The sequence below is a fragment of the Geospiza fortis genome, unplaced genomic scaffold (genome assembly GCF_000277835.1).
Source record: "Geospiza fortis unplaced genomic scaffold, GeoFor_1.0 scaffold2, whole genome shotgun sequence".
NCBI lineage: Eukaryota > Metazoa > Chordata > Aves > Passeriformes > Thraupidae > Geospiza > Geospiza fortis.
The window spans coordinates 1,407,127-1,427,093 of record NW_005054366.1 but is presented as its reverse complement, the minus strand read 5'-3'; the positions used below and the strand labels follow the sequence as shown (position 1 = coordinate 1,427,093).

Genomic DNA, 19,967 nt, shown 5'->3' with positions numbered 1-19,967 from the left:
CACAAGGTCTCGTTTAAGATGACAGTGATCCTGACAGCGACGCGGTGCACGGGCTCTCTGATGACTTGGAGGCTTTGTCATCTCTTTGTAGCCATTTCAGGAGACTTTCATGTCTCCTTGTCTGTGTGATCGTGGGGAAGGAGAGGGGTTTGTGCTGGACAGGGAGGTCCTCAGAGTATCCGTCAGCTCTGGCTTCCTCCATGTGAAGGTCTTCTTCCTGAAATTCCTCTTACAGATAACTCACTCAGCTTAGGAAAAAAATCTCTTTAATCTGTTTGCAGAAATAAAAAAATCCACAGCCACAAAGTCTTAGAGAGATCCAGCTGACTTAGCAATAGGAATGGCTTAATTTAAGCAAAAAAAGTAAATTCTGTGTGAGCATCTTTCTTGCCTTGTAGAAGTAAGAAAGAGCTGTGGCATTGCTGTTGTGCTGGGACTTTGCACAGGGCACGTTGCCTTTTTGGAAATTCTCTCTGAGCCCCTTTGCTCACAGTTTTGACATTGTGGCATTTCTTCTGTCAAAAAGGAGCAAAAGAACAATTTTGCTTTCACAGCTTTCTGGTACAGGGGAAAGCAAGCCATAAACACCATTTGCACTTCTTGCTTTGGCTTTGCTAAAACCTGGCCGGTTTTCAGTGGGAAAAGCAGCTAGCTATATTTTGCTTGAAGGAAATAATTCAAATTCTGGGCCAGTTTTTGAGTGTCACACAATCAATTTTGAATTTAATTTCTTTGGGAATATGTTGTAGCCCCTGACCACAAACAGAATTCCTGTGTCTCGCCGTGCATGAAATGTCAACATTCATTAGAGAGCAGGCTCTGAGAGAGATGTAAAATCATTAAGGGTTTGTTCAGGGAAGATAGGGCTTTTCCTTTCAGAGCTACGCACTTCAGGCTTGGACCTGTATGTGTGCACAAATGAATATCCTGGGCACTTACTGCAAAGCCTTTTGAATGAACGACGATTTTAATGTATCCTTACCCTTTAACTGACAGGCCACTGAGCTGGCCTCCATAAAAGGTACCAAAGCAGAATAATAAACTATTTAGAGAGATACAGAAAAGTGAGGCGAGAAAGAAAGGACAGTGATTATCTGATAGCGTTATACAGAAGTTGTCAGAAAGGGCTGCACAATGGGAAGGAAATTACTAAAGAGGGAGCCATTCAAGAAGTAAACTATACAACAATTGTAGGAGCCAATTAATTGGTAACTTATTGGACACAGAAGCTTGCAATAGATGGCTGACTGGTTGACAGGAGCACCGTTCCCGTAAGTGTTTAGAAATAATAGAGTAAATTTCACCACTTCACATACTGAATAGTCAACTGTTGCAATGTACTCTAAATATGCTAATCCACAGTGCCCGGTGTCCTCAGGAGCAGGAGACCCATGTGTCTAAAAAGTGGAAGGCTACTATGACACAATACAAAGAATTCACAAAAGACCTAAATGATCAACATTAGAAAGTTGTTACTTTCTTTCTACTTGCTACTTATGAAAGAAAGGCGTTCGTGTTGTTGCATATTCATATTGCCTGGCACGTTTTAAGGGGCTCTGTAATTGGTGCTGGTGTGCCAATCACTCGGTTAGCAGGCAGAGAATGGGCTCCAGAAAGCATCACATACACCTTGGAAAAATAAATAATGTGGCTCCCAAACTGCAGGCATCCTTCATCCAGACTTCACCCCCATAGGGAACCTGGAAGTACCTAAAGGAAGGCTTTAGGACGGGGACTTTTTGCAAGGGTGTGCAGTGATAGGAAAAGGTGGGAATGGCTTTAAGCTGAAAGAGGGTAGATTTAGATTGAGTGTTAGGAAGAAATTCTTCCCTGTGAGGGTGGGGAGGCCCTGGTGCAGGTTCCCCAAAGAAGCTGTGACTGCCTCATCTCTGGAAGTGTCCAAGGCCAGGTTGGCTGGGGCTTGGAGCACCCTGGGGTAGTGGAATGTGTCTCTGCACATGGAAGGGGGATTGGAATGAGATGATCTTTATGGTCCCTTCCAAACCAAACCATCCTATGATTCAGTGAAGTCTCTACTTGTCTATAGCCAGAGCATCTTTGGGAGCATCTCCCATTTGGAGAATGGTCTCCTTTATTAATTAGAGGTCACTATTCTCTTCCCAAGAGCTGAACCTTCCCCTTTTGTCCTCATCAGCTGAGGGATTGAAAGAGAAAACCTGTCAGGCATTTCCCTCCAGACTGGCTTTTCTCCAGACCTCAAATTTTCTGCTTTTGACTTCTTTAAAAGAAGTAGAAGGTCATGTTAAATGAGCAGTGGTTTCAAGCCTGCCTGGGTCCTGACAGCTTTGGGAACTGAGCAACTGTTGGCTTTTGCAGTCTTTCAGATCTCCTCCATGAAGAGATGACTTTGTGGTGGCAGGTGATGCCAGGAAGGTGGATTTGCAGGGTTTGGATTGCCTGATCCAAACCATTCTTCAGGTCTCCCTGTAAAGAAAACAGGGTTAAAATAAATAGCAACCTTTGCAAAGCAGGTGTGAGTCCCTCAGCACAGTGGTTCTGCAAAGTGCTGAGCTTTCAGGATGCAAGGAATTTCTTGTGTAAACACACTGTATTATTTATGTGTTGTCAGTGTTGCTAACTTGGACTAGATATTAGCTGAAGACCTTCTAGCTGACTGCAGGATGGCTCAGGCTGAGTGAGGCACAGAGTGAGAAGGATGGAACAGACTGGGAAAGCAGTGATGTTTCTGTAGAAGCCTTTTCAGTGCTTTTGGAAAGGGAGGGCTTGAGTGAGAAGTGTCTGAGGTGATCAGGCACAGTGATCTTTGTTGGCTGTTAGAGGTGGCCACACTGACCCAAATGGCAGATCCACCAAGGCTTCTGAGCTTGGAGGGCTTTGTTCTCCAGGGAAATGAAAGATGTGTGGACAGGAGATGTCTCCTCAGACCACCAGACTTCTAATAGCTGGAACTGGAGACATAACTGAGGGCATATTGATACTGGTATTTGGACTGGGGGGGAGCACCTGCTGCAGGCTGAGTCTTTGCATGCTGAAATGATGGAGCACGTTATAAATAATACAGTAAAACTGCTGACATTCAAGTCCCATTTCCATGGTATTTCTCAAGGCAGTGATGTGATGTAGGATCCAGGTATGACCATTTCACATCATTCACTGGCCCCATCCCTCCCTCAAGAGAGAGATTTGATTTTTACACCTATTGTAAATACAGACTTCAGAAAGGTCTAACTTAAAAGATGAAATCAAGTTCAATCTGGATTTAATTCAGACCTCTTTACACTTCAGTTCAAATGCTGTTTGGAAGGAATGGTTCTTTGTTATTGCTCATTAAATGTGGGACAGGTCATGTTTTACTGTCCTTTTCATGACTGAGCCATTTACTGCAGTGGTGGCTTGGCCAGCAGTGTGATTCTTTAATGACATTGTTTTTCTCTCTCTAAGAGATCCAAGAATTTTCTTTGCAATGCAAATAATGAAGAGGTTTGGCATTTCCTGTCTAATGAAGCAATGAAACTTTTAAGCTTCAAAATTTCCTGAAAAACAATTATGTGCAGAGCATGGCAGGAGATAGGTTTGGAAAGTGCCTTTGTAGCTCTCAGCCCATGCTTTGCCCATGTTTCCTAGCAGGATGCTTCCTGGAATCTGAAAATGGGATCCCTCGCTCCTATGGTTGTATTGGGTTTGCATGACAAGGTTTTGGTAGTGTGGGAGCTACAGGGATGGATTTAGTGAGGATTTGCTGGGAGCTTCCTCATATCCAATGGAGCCAATTCCAGCCAGCTTCAAGGTGGGCCCACCGCTGCCCAAGGCCAAGCCCATCAGCAGTGGTGGCAGCATCTCTGGGATAACCAATTTAAGAAGGGAAAAAAGTTATTGCACAAGAGCAAATTGCAGCTGGAGAAAGGAGTGAGAACATGTGAGAGGAACAGCCCTGCAAGACCCCCAGGTCAATGCAGAAGTAGGGCCAGGAGCTGCTCCCAGTGCCAGAGCAGAGATTCCCCTGCAGGCTGGGGTGCAGCCCTTGGTGGGGCGGCTGTGCCTCTGCAGCCCATGGAGTTCTACAGGTAAGCAGAGATCCATCTGCACTCCGTGGAGGAGGAGGAGTTTTCCCAATCTGTTCCAGAACCTGTTGGTTATGAATGACCCAAATTCTCTAATATTTTTTATTCTGCAAAGCATGATATTAAATCTAAAGCATGTGATTGCAGGGTGACTTTTAGCTAGCCCTGCATGCTCTCTGTGTTGGAGTTGAAGCTCATGGCAAGATTATGGCACACTTTAGAGCACAAGACCAGGCTCTTCCACTGTAGTGGAGCACATGAGTATGGAAGTCTCATGGGGAGGCCAGGTGGGGCCATCACCAGGGCTGGTTCTTGCTTCTCTGGTTTCTGTAGGTTCTTTAAACTCCTCCATGAGCAAACTTGAGAGAACTGAATCCCTGATTCCTGTCTGATGAAAGGGTGCTCCCTTTAACTGCTCCTCCAGTAAAACTCCCCTGCCTTGCCCCTCTGCTCAGACACCCTGACATGTGCTAGGCCTGATTTAGAGCTGTCTTTGTCAGACAGTGTCTTAAATCAATGAAACAATAGAAAGCAATAGCCTGATACTAATGAAACACATTGTAATTAGAGCTGGCTGGGAATTTTCCAGAGAAAATAGGATAAAAGTGAATTCCCTGATACTGAACTATTTCACATGCCTCATATCCAGCACTTGGGCGGGGGTGGGGGGGTGGCAGCCATTTTCAGTTGCCCTTCCAAGCCAGAGTGAATGAGATCTAACCACCAGCTGAGAAACCAGCTCCTCAGCCTTGAGCTAGTGTGTGTTCAAGGGCTAAGGAATCAAAAATCCAGGGTTCTCTTACTTTCAGAAGCCACAAAAATCCATCAAAGGTTAACAGGTAAAGTGGTGTAACTTCTGGGTGAGGTAATCTGTAGGTCATAAATTGCTGGTGGCTAGGAAAGTGTGTCAGGGAAGCACTGGAGAAGGTTAGCTGGACTTCTTCATGAAGCCTCTCTGTTGGAAATAGGCTATTGAACTGAGTGATCTCTGCTCATTCTAATGGAAGAACCCAGGCAATAGCTCAAAGAAGCTAAGATGATTTACCTTGGTTTAACCACTCTGTTGAACTGTGTTCTGGGTACTTCATCTTAGTCTGAACACATGGTTGAAAGCTTTCACTTTTCCTGTGGTGGTGGTACTTTGGGTTTTTAAGCAGCAAAGAGTGATTTGGGGCAAACATGTAAATAAGGATCTGGTTTCTGCAGAAGGCAGTTCTGATAAGAGCATCAGCTAAATCCCGTTGACTTTACTTGGCAAATGGCCGTAGCAGAACATGGCACCACTCCAGTACTTAGACTGGATCTCACTGAGAGCTGTGCCCTGGAGAACCTCACCCTAAGGTCCAGCATGTGACTCTTGTCCTTCTCCCCTTCTTTCAGATGGCCGCCCGATTGGCGTGGAGGGGATCCAGGTTCTGGGCACAGGAAACCTCATGATCTCGGACCTCACAGTGCAGCACTCTGGCATCTACGTGTGCGCCGCCAACAAACCCGGCACGCGCGTGCGCCGCACTGCGCAGGGCAGCCTCGTCGTGCAAGGTGAGCCCTGCCACCCCGAGGGCTTGGGTTGGACAGGTCCTGACTCCACTCCTCTGGTGGTACCAGGCAAAGCACTTCTTTCCTAGACACGTGGTTTCCCAAGTGGGGGTGTGTCTGTGTCCCACGCAGGTGAGTCGCAACCAGGTGTGGTTCAACTGAGGCATCAGCTGTATGGGCTACAGTGATTTCTCACCCCATCACAGGCATTGTCTTAGCAGACACTGGTTGTTGCTTGTTACCATACCTGTGCATCTCAGCAGAAAGCCTGAATTAATCAGCCAAATTTGTCTCATGGCCCTTAGTGATACAAGGACATGGTCACTGTTCTCATACTGGACACCTCTGAATGATAGTTATGACTCCTGCAGTGATATGCAGCAGTGGGTACCACTCACAGAGCATTGCTTTCCGACTGAAATGGCACCAGTATGTCTAAAACCATTTCTAAAAAGTCTGTGAGACTGTTTCATGTAGCAGTTGATGCTATGTCTGAGCCAGTTGCCAGGACCTAGTGAAGCACCCTTTGGGGGCTGTGCCTGTAGGATACAGGTTGCTCTTCTTCCTGCAGCAACTGTCCTGAAATGCTACTTGTAAAGGACAGCTCAGCCCAAAGTAGAGATCAGCACTAGGGAAAGCACACAAATCCTTTCCACAATCACTGTGTGACCAGTCTCCATGGTGAGGGGAGCCAGGCAAGCATTTGAGAAGGCAAACCCAGCTGGCAGCATGCTCTGAATGGCAGCAATCCGCCCCTGATTACAGGCACTCACCTCCTCTTCAAGCTAGTCCACTTAAAGCATCTCACGCTCTCATCAGTTCACTCATTAACTATTGACTGATGATATCCTGAATCTAAAATTACACACCTCCTGCTGGAGCTGCTAATTGAAGCTTTCTGCTGCTGATGGGGAAAGTGCCCTGCTCCAGCCCTGATGCTCACCCTGCTCCAGCCCTGGTGTCCCCCGACAGATCGCGGCAGTCGCAGGCGGTGATCCCGCCAGCCGTGGAGGAGCAGTGCAGAAAGGGGTAGAAAGGGCTGCCTGTGCCTCCTGAGCCCCAGGTGCTGATCAGACAATGAGACAAGGTGAAAATTCTCTGTTTCTATTGCTCCTTGATTTCTGGGTGAGCAGTGCAATGAGGGGACCTCCCAGCTGGCACGGCTATGAATCCCCTTATTAACCAACATCAACCCCAGCATTAAGAGCAACCTCTCTGTACTGATACAAACCCTTTAGAGCTACTGCAGGACAGCTCTGCACATGGTGCATGCACAGGAGGTCTCCTAAGCCCAAATGCCAAGCTGATGTCCAGGAGGCAGACCCAAAACAATTTACTTGGAAAATCCATGAAGTTTTAAAAATTCAGCTATTGAAGATGGTTGACTCCTCCTGTTAGCAACTGAATGAGAGGGTGAAAGCCAGCACAACTTCTCATTGCTAAAGATAGCACTTTTTAGTCTTAGGAGATTTGAGCATCAGCTCTTGATGGTCTAGTGCTGAAGTTCAGCTGATGTAGAATTACTGTGGATTTTCTCCTGGCAAGCCAAGATGAGAATTTGTCCCTAAAATGTCACTCACAGGGCCATAGGAGCCCAGACTTTCTGTGGAAGCAGGATGCTCCTGCATTCAGCATCAGCAGAGAAGCTGGCAGTGGTGTGGAGAAGTGTGGCCAGTGTGTCCTTGGAGTAACCCTTAGACAGGACCTGCAGTGTCCAGGACCCCAACCTGTATTGCCCATCCTTAAAATGCTTCATGTTTTTTAAGGGAATGTTCCCCAAGCAGGGTAGGGGCAGACCCTGGGTAGGCAACAGCTCATCCCAGGTTTGCTCACTCTCCCTCTGGAAGCAGTTTTTCCTGCCTCTGCATCTCATTTTGCCTGAATTTTCCAGCTGAGAGGTACAAATGATTGCTGTTCAGGTTCATCTGGGAAGAAAACAGTGATAATGACTGACATGGGAGACTGTGGGTTTTATCTTTGTCAAGATGTCAGCGATGCAAATTACATCCGTAAAGAGAAGAAAAGCAAAGAGCGAGCTATCAAACGCCTGGTTGGAGAGGAAGTTAGCACAGGGCTAGGACAATACGGCATCCTCAAAGCACACCAGGCCAGGTACTTGCTGCCTTTATGCAGGGGCCCTTGAAGTGCCTGGAGGCACAAATTAACTTGCCCCAGTCTTTTGAAGGCAGGAGGTTTTATAGGTGGGAAACTGGAGGAGAAAGGGCGATGTTTCCTGTTGTAAGGCAAGGAGTTAGCAGGAGGCTGGAACTGAGACCGCGTCCTCCCTCCTGCTGCCTGCAGTGGTCCTTGTCCCATCCAGCAGCTTCGTGGGCAGAGGTGTCCCAACACAGGGCTCTGCTCTTCCTCCAGCAGTAATGTCCTTTCCATTGCAGCTTTTCCTTCAGATAATCTAACACTATCTTATTATCTTCCTGAAAATTCCTCCTCCCTCCAGAGGAGAAGGCGTCAATCCCCCACTCCTTCCCTCCCTGCCCTCCCTTGGCCATTTAGGCTCCTTTGATCTCTTTTGTAAGGTTCTCACACAAGAAAGTTTCAATTTTCCCTTCAGATCCCAGCGCAGCCATTTGAATATTGCTTTGTGCTGGGCTTCGAATGAAAGTCTCACGGGGGGAGTTGTCGAAGGGCCGAATGCAGCGTCGACTGAAACCCAAGGGTGTGCGTGTGTGTGAGACAAGGGAAGAGCAGGCTTCAGTGGCAAGGGAAAAAATATATCAAAGCACTTTCCCTCTACCTCCTGTGCAATCTTTTGTGCTTTATTATGTGTTTGGTGTCATAACAAACTGATGGGCTGTGAATGGCCAGATGGTCACCAGTGTTCTCCACTCCACGCTTCATTTCCTCCTGAAAGCTATGCAGAAAAATGAGATCCCATCTCATAAATGAGGGCCCATCTTAAGGACATGGGTTTGAAGGCTCTGCTGACAATGCCTGCCTTGTTTGCCTTGCTTGCTGTTGGCAGGACTGGGCAGCGCTCCTTGGTCCAGCAGATCCGGCCACCGCTGCGCTTCCTGATGTTTCTTCCATCGTTCTTGCTCGCTGGCATCACAAGCCTTGGCTGGGGCTGGAATTCAGCAGCAGATGTATTGCAGTTGCTGTGGTTTAGGCTTGGCTCCCTGGTACTTGGTTTGTCCTCGAGTTTAGCCCTGAATTCATTCTGCAAACCAGCTTCCGTATGTGCTGTGTGAGTCAGTGTCCCCCATGGAGCAGTTCCCTTCCTGTCCACATTTTCCTTCTCAAGAAAAGCCACCACGCAGGGACAGGTGGGCACTCAGATCTTGTCTGTCAGGATGCTGGAGTGAGCTGCGGTGTCTGATCCCTGTGGACCATTCTTCCAGGACCACACTTGTGGGTGACATGGGAACATACCCTGCTGCTGTGGAGCTCCAGCCTGCACCTTGCTGGGACAAGAATTTCACGAGGGCTGAAAGGCAGGCTCCATGACAGCCCCCTTGAGTGTTCTCTGCCTGTTTTCCAGGGGACATGGGCACAGTTTCCATCTTCGACCATTCCAGTCCCATCACTGCTGCTGTAAGTTACTCAAGTAAACATCTGAGTATCCTCTAGAGTGAAGAGAGAGAAGCCAAGTGAGCAGCAATTGTCTTAAATCTCCTGTCACCATTTGCTGTGCTTGAGTGACTTCCCCATTGACCTGACTTCTCCTTTATACCCTTATTGTGGGTGCCAGTAGCCTAATTTATGAGGTTTTGTTGTTTCCATGTTATTCTTCCTTCTCTTCACCCCAGCCTCCCTTCCCAACCCTGCCACACTGTCGACTTGAGTATTAATGACACTTCCTACTGGGATGCAAGAGGCACGGATTGGTCTGGCACCAGAGCATTGGCTGTCACTGCTCCCTTAACCTTAGGATCTCCTCAGGGATCCCTGGGACTTTCTGTGAGCCATCAGGCACTGCCATAAGCACCACACCACAACCTCACAGCAAGGACAGCAAACCTCCCTGGTATCTTGGGAGACAGATTGGTTGCTGGTCCCTGCTGACTTGTCCCAAAAGAGATGGAGCCCACTGGGGTCTCCTGTTAGAAGCTGCTGTTGCAGTGCATCTCCACACTATCACAGTTTGCTGAGCACAGTAAAAGCTACTGAATCATTTCGTTAATGATTCTGGGGGTGGTATTAAATGTTATTGCTTTTTGATACCAATGTCATGCCTTTAAATATTCATTAAAACTGCATGATCCCCTCCCTCCCATTAAGTCCTGAATAATCAACGTTCTGGTTTCTTCAGACTTCACAAGCCAGGGCTGGATCCTGCTCACTTGTCCTTGCCAGGTTTGAATCCTCTGCTTTTAACAGTGATCTCTAGTAGTATCTTTATTAAATCTTAATCAAGGACTGAGAAATGCTTGCTCTGGCTGCCTGTGATGGCCTTTTGGCACGTAGTGTGGAAGGGGCAGAGGTGTTCAGGCCACTGTGCCTCCATGCAGGGTGGGATGGGCCCTGGCAAGATGCTCTGTTAATTATGAGTAATGAGGAGGGTGAAGGGCTGGCAGTGGGCAGGGCTTGGCTGAAGACAAGGCTGGCAGTCAGCAAGGTTGGCTCTTGCTCCTTCCCCACTAACCCAGGCAAACTCTTGGATCCTGTCAAAATTGTTTGGAAGGGCAGGGGAGAGGACCTGGGAGAGGAGAGGAGAGGAGATGGTTTTCTGCTCAGGAAAGGAGCCATTTGCCCTGAGACCACACACCAGCAGTTTCCTGAGGGCACCTTCCTCAGGGCACTGGTTATGAGCACAGGTTGGTGCATCCTGGTCCAGGTAGCAGAGGGATGCCCTCTCAATCCATGTCCTTTAAACTCCATCTGTTCCCAGACCATGTCCTCTGACTCCATGGGTTTCTGTTTTGACCTGGGCCATTTTGACTCTACAGCTTCACACTGTTGAGACCTCAACAGGACAAAGCAATGTCTGGGTTAAAGCCAGGAAGAGCAGGAACAGTGGAAGGGCAATCTGTGTCTTGCAGTGAGGGATGCCATGGAACAGGAGACATCTTGGCACAGCAGAGGTGGGATCCTGCTCCCCAGAGAGTTTAGGAAAGTTAGGCAGGGGCTGGGGTTGTGTTTAGCAAGGCTGCAAAGAGGAGGGATGGCAGAGGGGAGCAGGGACCCGAGGAACCCGCAGGCCATAGCACCGAGCAGCGTGACTGGCGCCGAGCCAGCGGCCGCAGCTGCGCGTTCGTTACCCCGAGTCACACGCGACCCCGCTCCAATTACTGCCTCTTGACACGGGCTAATAAGGGAGGATAAGGAGAGCCGGCAGCTCCAGGAGGGTTACGCCGGATGCTTCTTTCCATATTTCAACTTTGTTTCTGCTGAACAAACGGTGGGTTTGAGATTTGATGAAGCGAGGGGGAGGCAGAGGCAAAGAGCCAAGAGGATCTTTAATGAAGCTGCAGCGAGGAGCTGGAAGGTGGCTGTGCCCTTCCTTGGCATCGTGGGTTTGCACCTGCGAGTGCTGCGGGTGCAGCTCGGCAGCCCAGATGAAAGCAGGGAGGTGCAAGCCACTTGCAAAATAATTGCTCCTGCAAAACTGCGCCAGCACAAAGCGGGGGGCGGGAGGCTGAGGAAAATCAAGTCTCTAATGCTCTCACTGTACACCACAAAGGGGCCATTCATGGCAGGGATGAGGGGTTTTCCCCCTGTTTATCCTTGCTTCCAACTTTTATTGAACCCATCCTGAATTTTGTTTTAATCTGTAAGTCTAGAGCAAAAACACAGAAGGGAAGTAAAAGGGCAAGAGATTGATTGGCACATGGGGAAGTTTAGCAGGAGGTTCTGGAAGTACGTGTCCATTGGGTTGCTGGGATCAGGTTCATTAGTGGAGCCGAGCGCTGACAGCGGTGGCCTGACACTAAACTCTGCCGGCGGATACCCTGTACCAGTAACGTAAGTCAGACCTGCCATGCTCCACTTCCCTCTGATTATTAAAAATGAAGGAGGGGGCTCCTTCAAGGGGGATAGGCTGTGCAATGAATTCCTCTGTCTTCCTGCTTGGAGGACATAGAATCTGCACAACTGGACTTTTACTCTCACACAAGTGCCTGTCCCTGCAGTTTGACTGTGTTACCTTTACCTCTTCCCTTACTGGCACACAGCTGAGAAAGACCTTTATCCCGCCAAAATGCTGCAGGAAACCCCAAGGGATGTTTTGGCCATGCTCAACTCTTGCATCCCCACCTGCAGCCTGGGCACTCCTCAGTAGATTTCTCTAGACCAGTTTGCTCCCTTCTTCAATCCCTACATGTCTGCTCGTGGCACAGCCACCAACCCCAGGCTTAGAAAATGCCAGTGAGTGGCTCTGAATGTGTCTCCCTCGATAATCTTTCTTTTGTCAAAAAAATTTAATGTCAGCCATCCGTTATGTGATGTTAGTCAGTAAATTTATTATGGAGCTGTGCCTCTTATCTGTTTGTCTTCATTGTGTCTGCTGCCGGTTCCACCTGATTTTAGGTTTCAGTAGCAACATGCAGTATATTTATCACTTTGCCCTTTGAAGCAGAACTGCTTGAATAATCTCACCTATTTGGCAGTGTCTGTCAGGCCCTGCTTTCTGTAGGCTGAAATGCTGGTTTATTCTGATAAATGATTTAAAATCTAATTTGAGCTGCTGGAAGGAAGAGATCACTTTCTGTTTAAAAATGTTACTGCCAAAGGTGAAAACATTTGGTGACAAGGTGAGCAGCAGTTACAGGCATGGTGTAGTCTTCTGCAAGGCTTGGGAGGACCCCAGAAGTCCCAGGCTGAAGATCTGGAGTAAAAAGGTTCCCTATTCTTCTGCTGACAGGAAAAATTGGCAGCAAATCTGATATTTATTGTGGAGAGAACATCCTGCCAGATTGCTGTATGATATCCATACATTTCTTTCTATTTCAAGCAGTTTGCTAAAGCCATTCAGGTCCTTTGGAGCAGCCAGGGTGTTGGTTGAGCTCTGCTGTTGAGGAAACAGCACATCTCCCCAGCTGCAGCACTGGGGCTGCTTTCCATGGAAGACCAGGGAGAGGTGAAGGAGCTTAAACCTTGGTCCTGTTTGCCTGAACCCTGCAGGGCTCATCTTGGCTTTCAGTCACTTCTGATCTGGCCTTCAGGCGCCTCCTGTGAAGCCATGACTGCCAGGGTGGGCAACCAAAGGCAGCTTTGCATTGTTTACAGACACACCATCCAAACCAGAGTTATCTGCTGCCTGTGCTGTGGGTTGGCCAAGTATTCCATGTTCCTGGGCAGACAAGGCTTATTGACAAGGTGGTTTTTTGTACCAGGATAAAGTGGGATCATCAGGACTTTTCTCACCCTCTTTCTCCTTCCTCCTCTCAGCACCAGCAGAGTTTGTTCAGCATCCCCAGTCCATTTCCAGACCTGTGGGGACTACTGCCATCTTCACATGCGTGGCCCAAGGGGAACCCCCTCCCCAGATCACGTGGCTGAGGAACGGGCAGATCCTGGAGACCAGCGACCACATCAAGCTGAAGAATAACAACAGGTGGGTCCTGGTGCACTGAGCTCTGGCACTGCTGTGGAAATGGGAGTGGGAGAGATGTTGGATTGCTTTCCGCATAGCAAAGAGCTGATGGAAAGGTGGCAGTGTTCTGAAGCAGATCTGTGAATTCGATTTGGGCTTTGATAAACTAAAACACTGCTCCAGTCCTGCTGGCTGCGCCTTACAGTACTACAGTTTGGTGCTCCATGATTTTTTGTGTTAGGACATCAGCATTAGACTTTGACTGTTGATGCAGGAACCCAGGAAGAGTTTTTCTTTTGTCCTGATCATCATCTGGGTATTTCTGGAAGGACTAAATGTTGTTCCTCGAGCTGACAGGGACCACATAGACTCCTCAGTGGAGGAACTGTGCTTTAATGCCTGAACATTGACCTGCCTGGGTGTGCAAATGCAAATATATTAGAAATAATATTTGTGTGGAGCCTTTCACTAAATTTTAGCCTTTTATCTCACCAGGGAAGAGTGTGTTCTTTGAGTACTAAATAACTGCATTTTCCTGTGAGGGGATGGGGATGTTTGTACTGAGGAAATTATGCACTTAGTGTGAAAATTACCACTCAACAATGTAGTTTCTATGGAAATAGCATGAAAAAATATACTACAAAATAATAGCACCTGTGTTGTAAACCTGATGTATTGGTAGAGGTTTGTACTCTGTGGTGTCATAGAGCTGCTCTCTATATTAACAAATGTGTCTCAGGAAAGCAACTACCCTGCCTCGCTGGAGGGTCTGGACCTTCAGTTTAGACAGTTGAGAAGTGCTGTGCAGGCTCCATGGCTTGTTCCTCAGGGGACAGGAGTGAGTTTATTTTTCTGAGTGTCTGTATAATGTGGCTTTTTGTTGTCTTGTTTGAAGGGTTTTAAAGCTTTGTTACATGAGTGATGGAAGGATGTGTGACGCAAGAAGGATAAGGTGTGAGTGGTAATAAAACCATCTCAATCAGTAGAGGCTTTCTCCAAACTAGAAATTTTTAGAGCTTCAAAAAACTTTGTATGTGCACACACAGATGACACTCAGCTCAGGCATGCGGTCTTCTACTTCATGGCATGGCTTTCTGAGGCATGTCTGCCCTTTGTGGTATGAACAGAGCAGAAGGGGTAGGAGGGAACTTAGTGCATCCCTTTTTGTTGATGAGGAAGTGAAGTCAAAAGTGATGAAGTGGTCATTAAATCCATGGCAAAAGTGACACTGTATCCAGCTCTGTGTCTCGCCCAGATGTTTTCCCCATGAAATCATTCCTCTTCACTTGAGGAGAGCAGGAGCCAGGTCTTTGGTCATGGTCACGTCTCCTGGCCAGGTCCCTGTGCCTGGAGCTGTGCTACCCATGCCCATGAACTGCAACTTGGTGAACATCTCTGTAATCGTTTTCTTATGGGAATCATTTAATGCAGTTTAGCATCAGTCTTTTCCACAGCAAGCTGAATCATCAGATTTCAGCATCTGGCACAGGCTGAGAGAGCTCAGCCTGTTCCTGGGGCTCAGCTGACACGTGGCATCTTCTCAAGCTATAGTAATGTGATTGTAAAGCTGAGCCCTCAGGCCACTGTACTCAACAGTGTTGAACTTTTGTTGTCTTCCACACTAGTCTTGGTCAGCTCCAACCTCCAGCTCCAGGCAAGTGGCCATGCCTGCTGGTTTCCAAAGCTGTCAGTCTGGAAAATGCCCTCACTGGTGCAGCAGGGCTGGGAGCTCCAAGACGTGGAGGAGACATGTCAATGGATGATTTTTTACCTGAGCTTTTTCAAGTTTGCCCTTTGTTTTACTCTCATGGGCATGACTGAGTACTGTAACCCACTTAGTTCCAGGCAGAATCAGTTTGTGGTTATGTCTTGGATTTATCAGTCTGTTGCGCTTGGAAAATATTTGTCTGTGTAAAGATGGATCTAGAATATACTAGTAATGAAGCTACTAAACTACAGCATGAGCTTTTTAATTAGATTACATAGTTTCCTAGAAAATTCATTTGGATTAAAACTCTGCTTAATATTGTTATGGAGGTCTGAATGCCCCTTAAGGGATTTTTAGGAAAAAAAAGCAGTAAATCATCCCAAAACATATCATGTGCTAATTGATTGCAAAATGTGTCATTGGGAGCAACTTCATTTTTGTAAATTAACACAGCCAAAAGCAAGGTTCAGACCTGCAGAACATGGTGTGTTTGAGATACTGCTCTATTCCTGCAAGCTTGAGGCCCTGTGGGCAGCAGCACAAACCCACAGCCAATGGATCTGTTGCTTCCCAAAGTTGTGAAGGGCCCTTCTGCGTCTGCCTCACCCCACACTGTCACTCATATGCAGTAACTGCAAATCCAAGGAGAGCATACCTACAAGGTGAGGGGACTCCAAAAACCCTTCATTGCTGGGATGCAGCTTCAGGACTGGATTCACTGGAGGTTAGATGTGACTGCTGGTACAACATCAGACATTCACTTGCTAAGCAACTTCCAGGCTTTCAGCACAGTAAAATCAGCCTCACGGGCTGCATCCAATAAATATCTCATCCCTCGTGGTCCCTCAGATGTGAATTCCCATCACCTGATGTGTTGACGGTTTCTGGGCACATTAGCATTAAAGATCAGCCTTCTGCTGTGCCCTCTCCAGAGGTGGTTGTTATGTTTTGAAAATGCCAGCTGTGTGGGAACAAAATAGCCAATCGATGATTAGCAAAAAATCAAAAGCAGTTCTGGGATAGCGGATAATTGTTAATGAAAAATGCATGAAGGCTCAGGCACAGGGAATTGTGGGCTTTTCCATTAAAAGCTGTGAATAAAAATGACTGAAGGAGCTGACGATGGGGCTGCCTTGCCATGCAGCCCCTGGGCTGGGGATGCAGCCGATTGCTGTCAGGGTGATGCTGTGCTGAGCCAAGTTCTCCGAGGGAGAAGCTGATGGAGCCTTTTGGCCTTTGGTGGAGCCATCCCTGTGTCCAGCAGTGGGAGAGTCTGTCCCTCTACACTGATCAGAGATGCCCATGTTGCTCCTGGAGTGATTCTGATAGATCATGATCCAAATGCCTGAGAGGTATAAAAGGAATTTCTAGCAAAATTCCTACCTGGCATCACCAGCCCATCCCAGAAGTGGAGTAGTGCTGCAGGAGGAAGGTGTGGTTACTGGCCAAGTTGGGCTTGTGTAAAATTAATTTACACAGGGGCTTGTGTAAAATTATGTTTCTAGGTTTTTCAAAATTTACAAGGAAGCATGAAATAGCCTCCAAATTACCACTGTGAAAGGTTTATTGCTTTTCTTCCTTTGACCCAATCAGGTTCAGGGGGGTAATTTTCAGCCTGGAAGTGTATCACACTATGGGGTTTATATTGCCATAATAGCAAGGAACAAAGGCCAACATCTTCAGAGAAGGCAGGCTCTCTAAATATTGATTTTCCAAGAAGATTATATTTACAAATTGTAATTAAGGGACTTCATTTGTTCCACCGGAAAAAGGCTTTGTTAGAATTTCGGCTCAGGTGGCATTCGCTCTGCTTGGTGACCTTTGTAAATCCTTCCTCACTGGTTTGCACTTGGTTTAGTGCTCTGGAAATGTCTCACTTCCAGGGCCACGAATGTTCAAGGCTCATCAGGGGAAATACTCCTTTGTAAATAAACATCAGGACAACTTTGCTCTTCTTGCACTTCTCGTGCTGTTAAATCCCAGTGCAGAAACAGAGAGGGGCCTTCAAGCACAGACATCCCAGCACCTGGGACCTGACAGCCCTTCTGGTACCAAACCCAGGGAAATCAGAGCCTGTCATTCCAAAGGTGGCTTTTTTCTGTAAACCCTACATTAGCCGGGTGTGGAAAGGTGCAGATGGGTTTGTACATCCCTTCATGGTGCACACTCCCTACAAACACTTCAATTTGTATGGTTTTGGACCACATAAGCAAGGACAGGCAAGCCTGCAGTTCCTTATGCTGTGAGTTTGAAGATGGTTGTGATTGAGGGAAGAGTGCTCTATAGCAAATCATATTTCAGTTCCCAGAAGCATGACAAATAAGTATGTGGAGGATGGGAATGTAAACCCGCTGCTCCTGATTTAAACATAATTTATGGGTTTGACTTTGGAAGACACATGGCAATGGCCTTTGCAAGGAGGATGGCTGCACGAGTGCACAAAGCCTCTAAGCAGTGGGGAATCAGCATGGTCCCTGCAGCAAGCAGGGATCCTGTGCTGGGATCACGCAGTCATATCCCACAAAAAGGACCTGCAGCAGCCCCGGATCAGCCAACAGCAACAGGCATCAGTCTCTCCTTCTCATGTGGCTGCGATTATTTTGCTACCAAGTTGTCTGTGTAATTTCTGTGTGTGCTGCTCCACTGAGCTGCTCTTGAAGTGCATTGAGTCAGGAGTTTAAGTGTTTGTTCCAACTGTTGCACACAGCAAAATCGATCAGCAGAGAATGGTCCTTACACAGGAGGCTTTGAGGCAGGACTGAGCCCATAGTGGTGTAGCCTAAAATTAGTCTCCCCTAAATAAGTCTGGGTCTTTTTCTCCTCCAGTATCTGTGCTGCTTGCTTGGGAAAAGTTTGGGGGACTTTCAGTTTAGCAGCAGAGAGCTCTCACAGGTGTCTGCATTTGCAGTCCTAGCAATACAGGCTCTGCCCTCCCTTCCAGTAGCTTTTTCTGAGGTATTTTGTGCTTCCCCATGGTCCTGAAGATGTAAAGGCTTCTCTGCTTCCTGGGGCAGGATTCAGTTAAGTCTGTGATTGTACCCTGTGGCTCATTTAAACAGACTGAGTGGCTGGGACCAGCAACAGCCTTCCAGAAGCTGCTCTTGGATGAGTCTGAAATCACAAGATTGGGCTGGGATCCTGGCCAGTGAGCTGCAGTACCTGCAAAATAGAAATGAGTCCTTCTGCATAACCCAACCCAATTTCACCTAGGATGTTCTGTTTGATATTTAATGTCTGGATGTGTAAGAATATGTGTATAGAATAGAGGGCTGGGAGTGATATGCAGTGTCCCTCTAGTTTGCTGAGTGTCACTTTTCAAGTTTTGCACCTTAATTTCCTCTGTGAAAGGTAACCTTCAGAATACAGGGCATTTCTGCAAAGCTGGGGGGGCAAAGGCTCCTTCCCAGTGTGGCACAGGCCAGCAGCCCAGGAACAGATCATTCAATGCAGCACAGGACAACACAGGTTATGACAAACAGAGCCAGAGCAGGGATGGGGCATCTGAATGTGACACTAGTGGCTTTCTGTATCTGCTGGCACTCAGAATGCTGTCCCTGCTAGCCACAGCCTGCTCTCTGCATTAATTTCATCACACTCCCTCCTTTGTGCGCCTGTGCGCGCGCGGGCTGATGCCCTCCCAGATGGGCCCCTCTTCTTTGTGCTCCTGAATCGATGAAGAGCCTTCCTTCAGTTCGCAGACTTTTTCAGAGGAGCCTTTGGAAAGCCGATCTCCGGTCACCGGCCTGGACCCCTGACCCGAGCCAGATCAGTCATCCTGATTGCCTATGAACTGGGAAGACAGCTTGGGAATTCTGCGGCTTTCGAGCAGCAGAGGCCTCTCGTTTCAGCTCAGCCGGGTGTGAATCTGCAGCAGCTCCTCTCCCCACTTCCATCAATGCCTGTCAGGGCATTGTGTGGGGATGTGATGGAGCCCTCGGCTCGCCGAGCGGCTCTGGTGACCAGCAGAAAGCCTTCTGGCATCTCGCCTCGTCTGACGTGCTTGCAGCGCTGCCAGTCTGGCACTCGCGGGAAAGTTTTCCAGCAGCAGATGTCCCAAAGTGACAGATTTTTTTCGTGTTGACAGGAAGAAATAAAAGGACACTGCATATTTCAGACGGTTGATGCACAGAGACGCTCTGCGCCTTCTCACACGGCAAATACAGATCTTCCTTTTGTTAGAGCTTTCTTAAAAAAAAAAAAAGACAAAAAGCAGCAAAAGCTGAACTGAACACTGGCCCTGCTGCACTGCATCCTCCACATGGGAGGTGATTCTCATGGAGCTGGTGTTTAGATGCTGGGCATTGTTCACCAGTTTGTCCATACTCTCAGAGCCAAAAATCCAGCTGTTTTAGTGTCCTGTTACCTGCGTATCATTCTAGGTGATGTGGGCTCCAGGTAACGGATGGCCAAGGCTCTCATTGCTTAGCACATCCAAACATAGCCAAGGAAATCTCAATGAAAATGAACTTTCTGAAGCCTGAAGCAAATTTCCAGCTATGTGCCATGCCAACTTCCCAGAAAATACTGTCTATATTTCTTTGGACTTGACTGTGCATGACAGAGACTATGCTCAGCTCTAGGTCCCAGTGGCCAAGTGCCATCCTTCCAGGACTACTGGCATCCTTCACATCATCTGTGTCCTACATGAGGAGCTTTGCTCACCACCAAATCCCCCCAGGAGAGAGAAGTCTTTGGCCCCAGAATCACAGCGCTGCCATCAGGCTCCTTGCACTGCTTTTCAGCCTAGCTCCCCTCTTCCTCCCTCCCTCCCTACCTCCACATCTTCCTCTCTTTAAGCAGAGCAAGTAAATGCACCTGGAGGCGGCGGAGCCTAAATACCCCTTGGTCCAGATCTGCTTTGTGCTTGAGAAGCTTAAGGCTGCTCTTGGCCCGTTTGGCAGCCCAGCCTGGCTTCTCTGGGTGCCCAGATGCACAGCAGCTACATGGAAATAATCCCTGCATTGACGGGGCAGAAGGAAATGCTGCTGCTCCTTCCACACATCTGCTTTATGCAAGGCTGGGAGTGCAGCTCTGGGATGGCGTAATTCTGCCTTCTGCCATCTGTCCTCACAGGAGTCAGCCCTTGTTGACACAGCTGAGCCACACATCGGGTCCTTCCTCCCCAAGCCCTCTCCCAGCTCTGCCTTTCTCCTTCCATTTAATCGGATACGTTGAGCCCGTGGCTATGAGA

At 47.9% G+C, this 19,967-nt stretch overlaps 1 protein-coding gene across 1 annotated transcript in view; it reads left to right on the top strand.

The window, feature by feature from the left end:
- IGDCC3 (immunoglobulin superfamily DCC subclass member 3) overlaps window positions 1-19,967 on the top strand; it is a 91,581-nt gene that overhangs the window by 56,500 nt on the left and 15,114 nt on the right. The window contains exons 6-7 of the mRNA XM_031059655.1: window positions 5,424-5,582; window positions 12,924-13,089. Of these exons, the coding sequence (XP_030915515.1) occupies window positions 5,424-5,582; window positions 12,924-13,089 (325 nt within the window). The remainder of the gene's footprint in view (window positions 1-5,423; window positions 5,583-12,923; window positions 13,090-19,967) is intronic.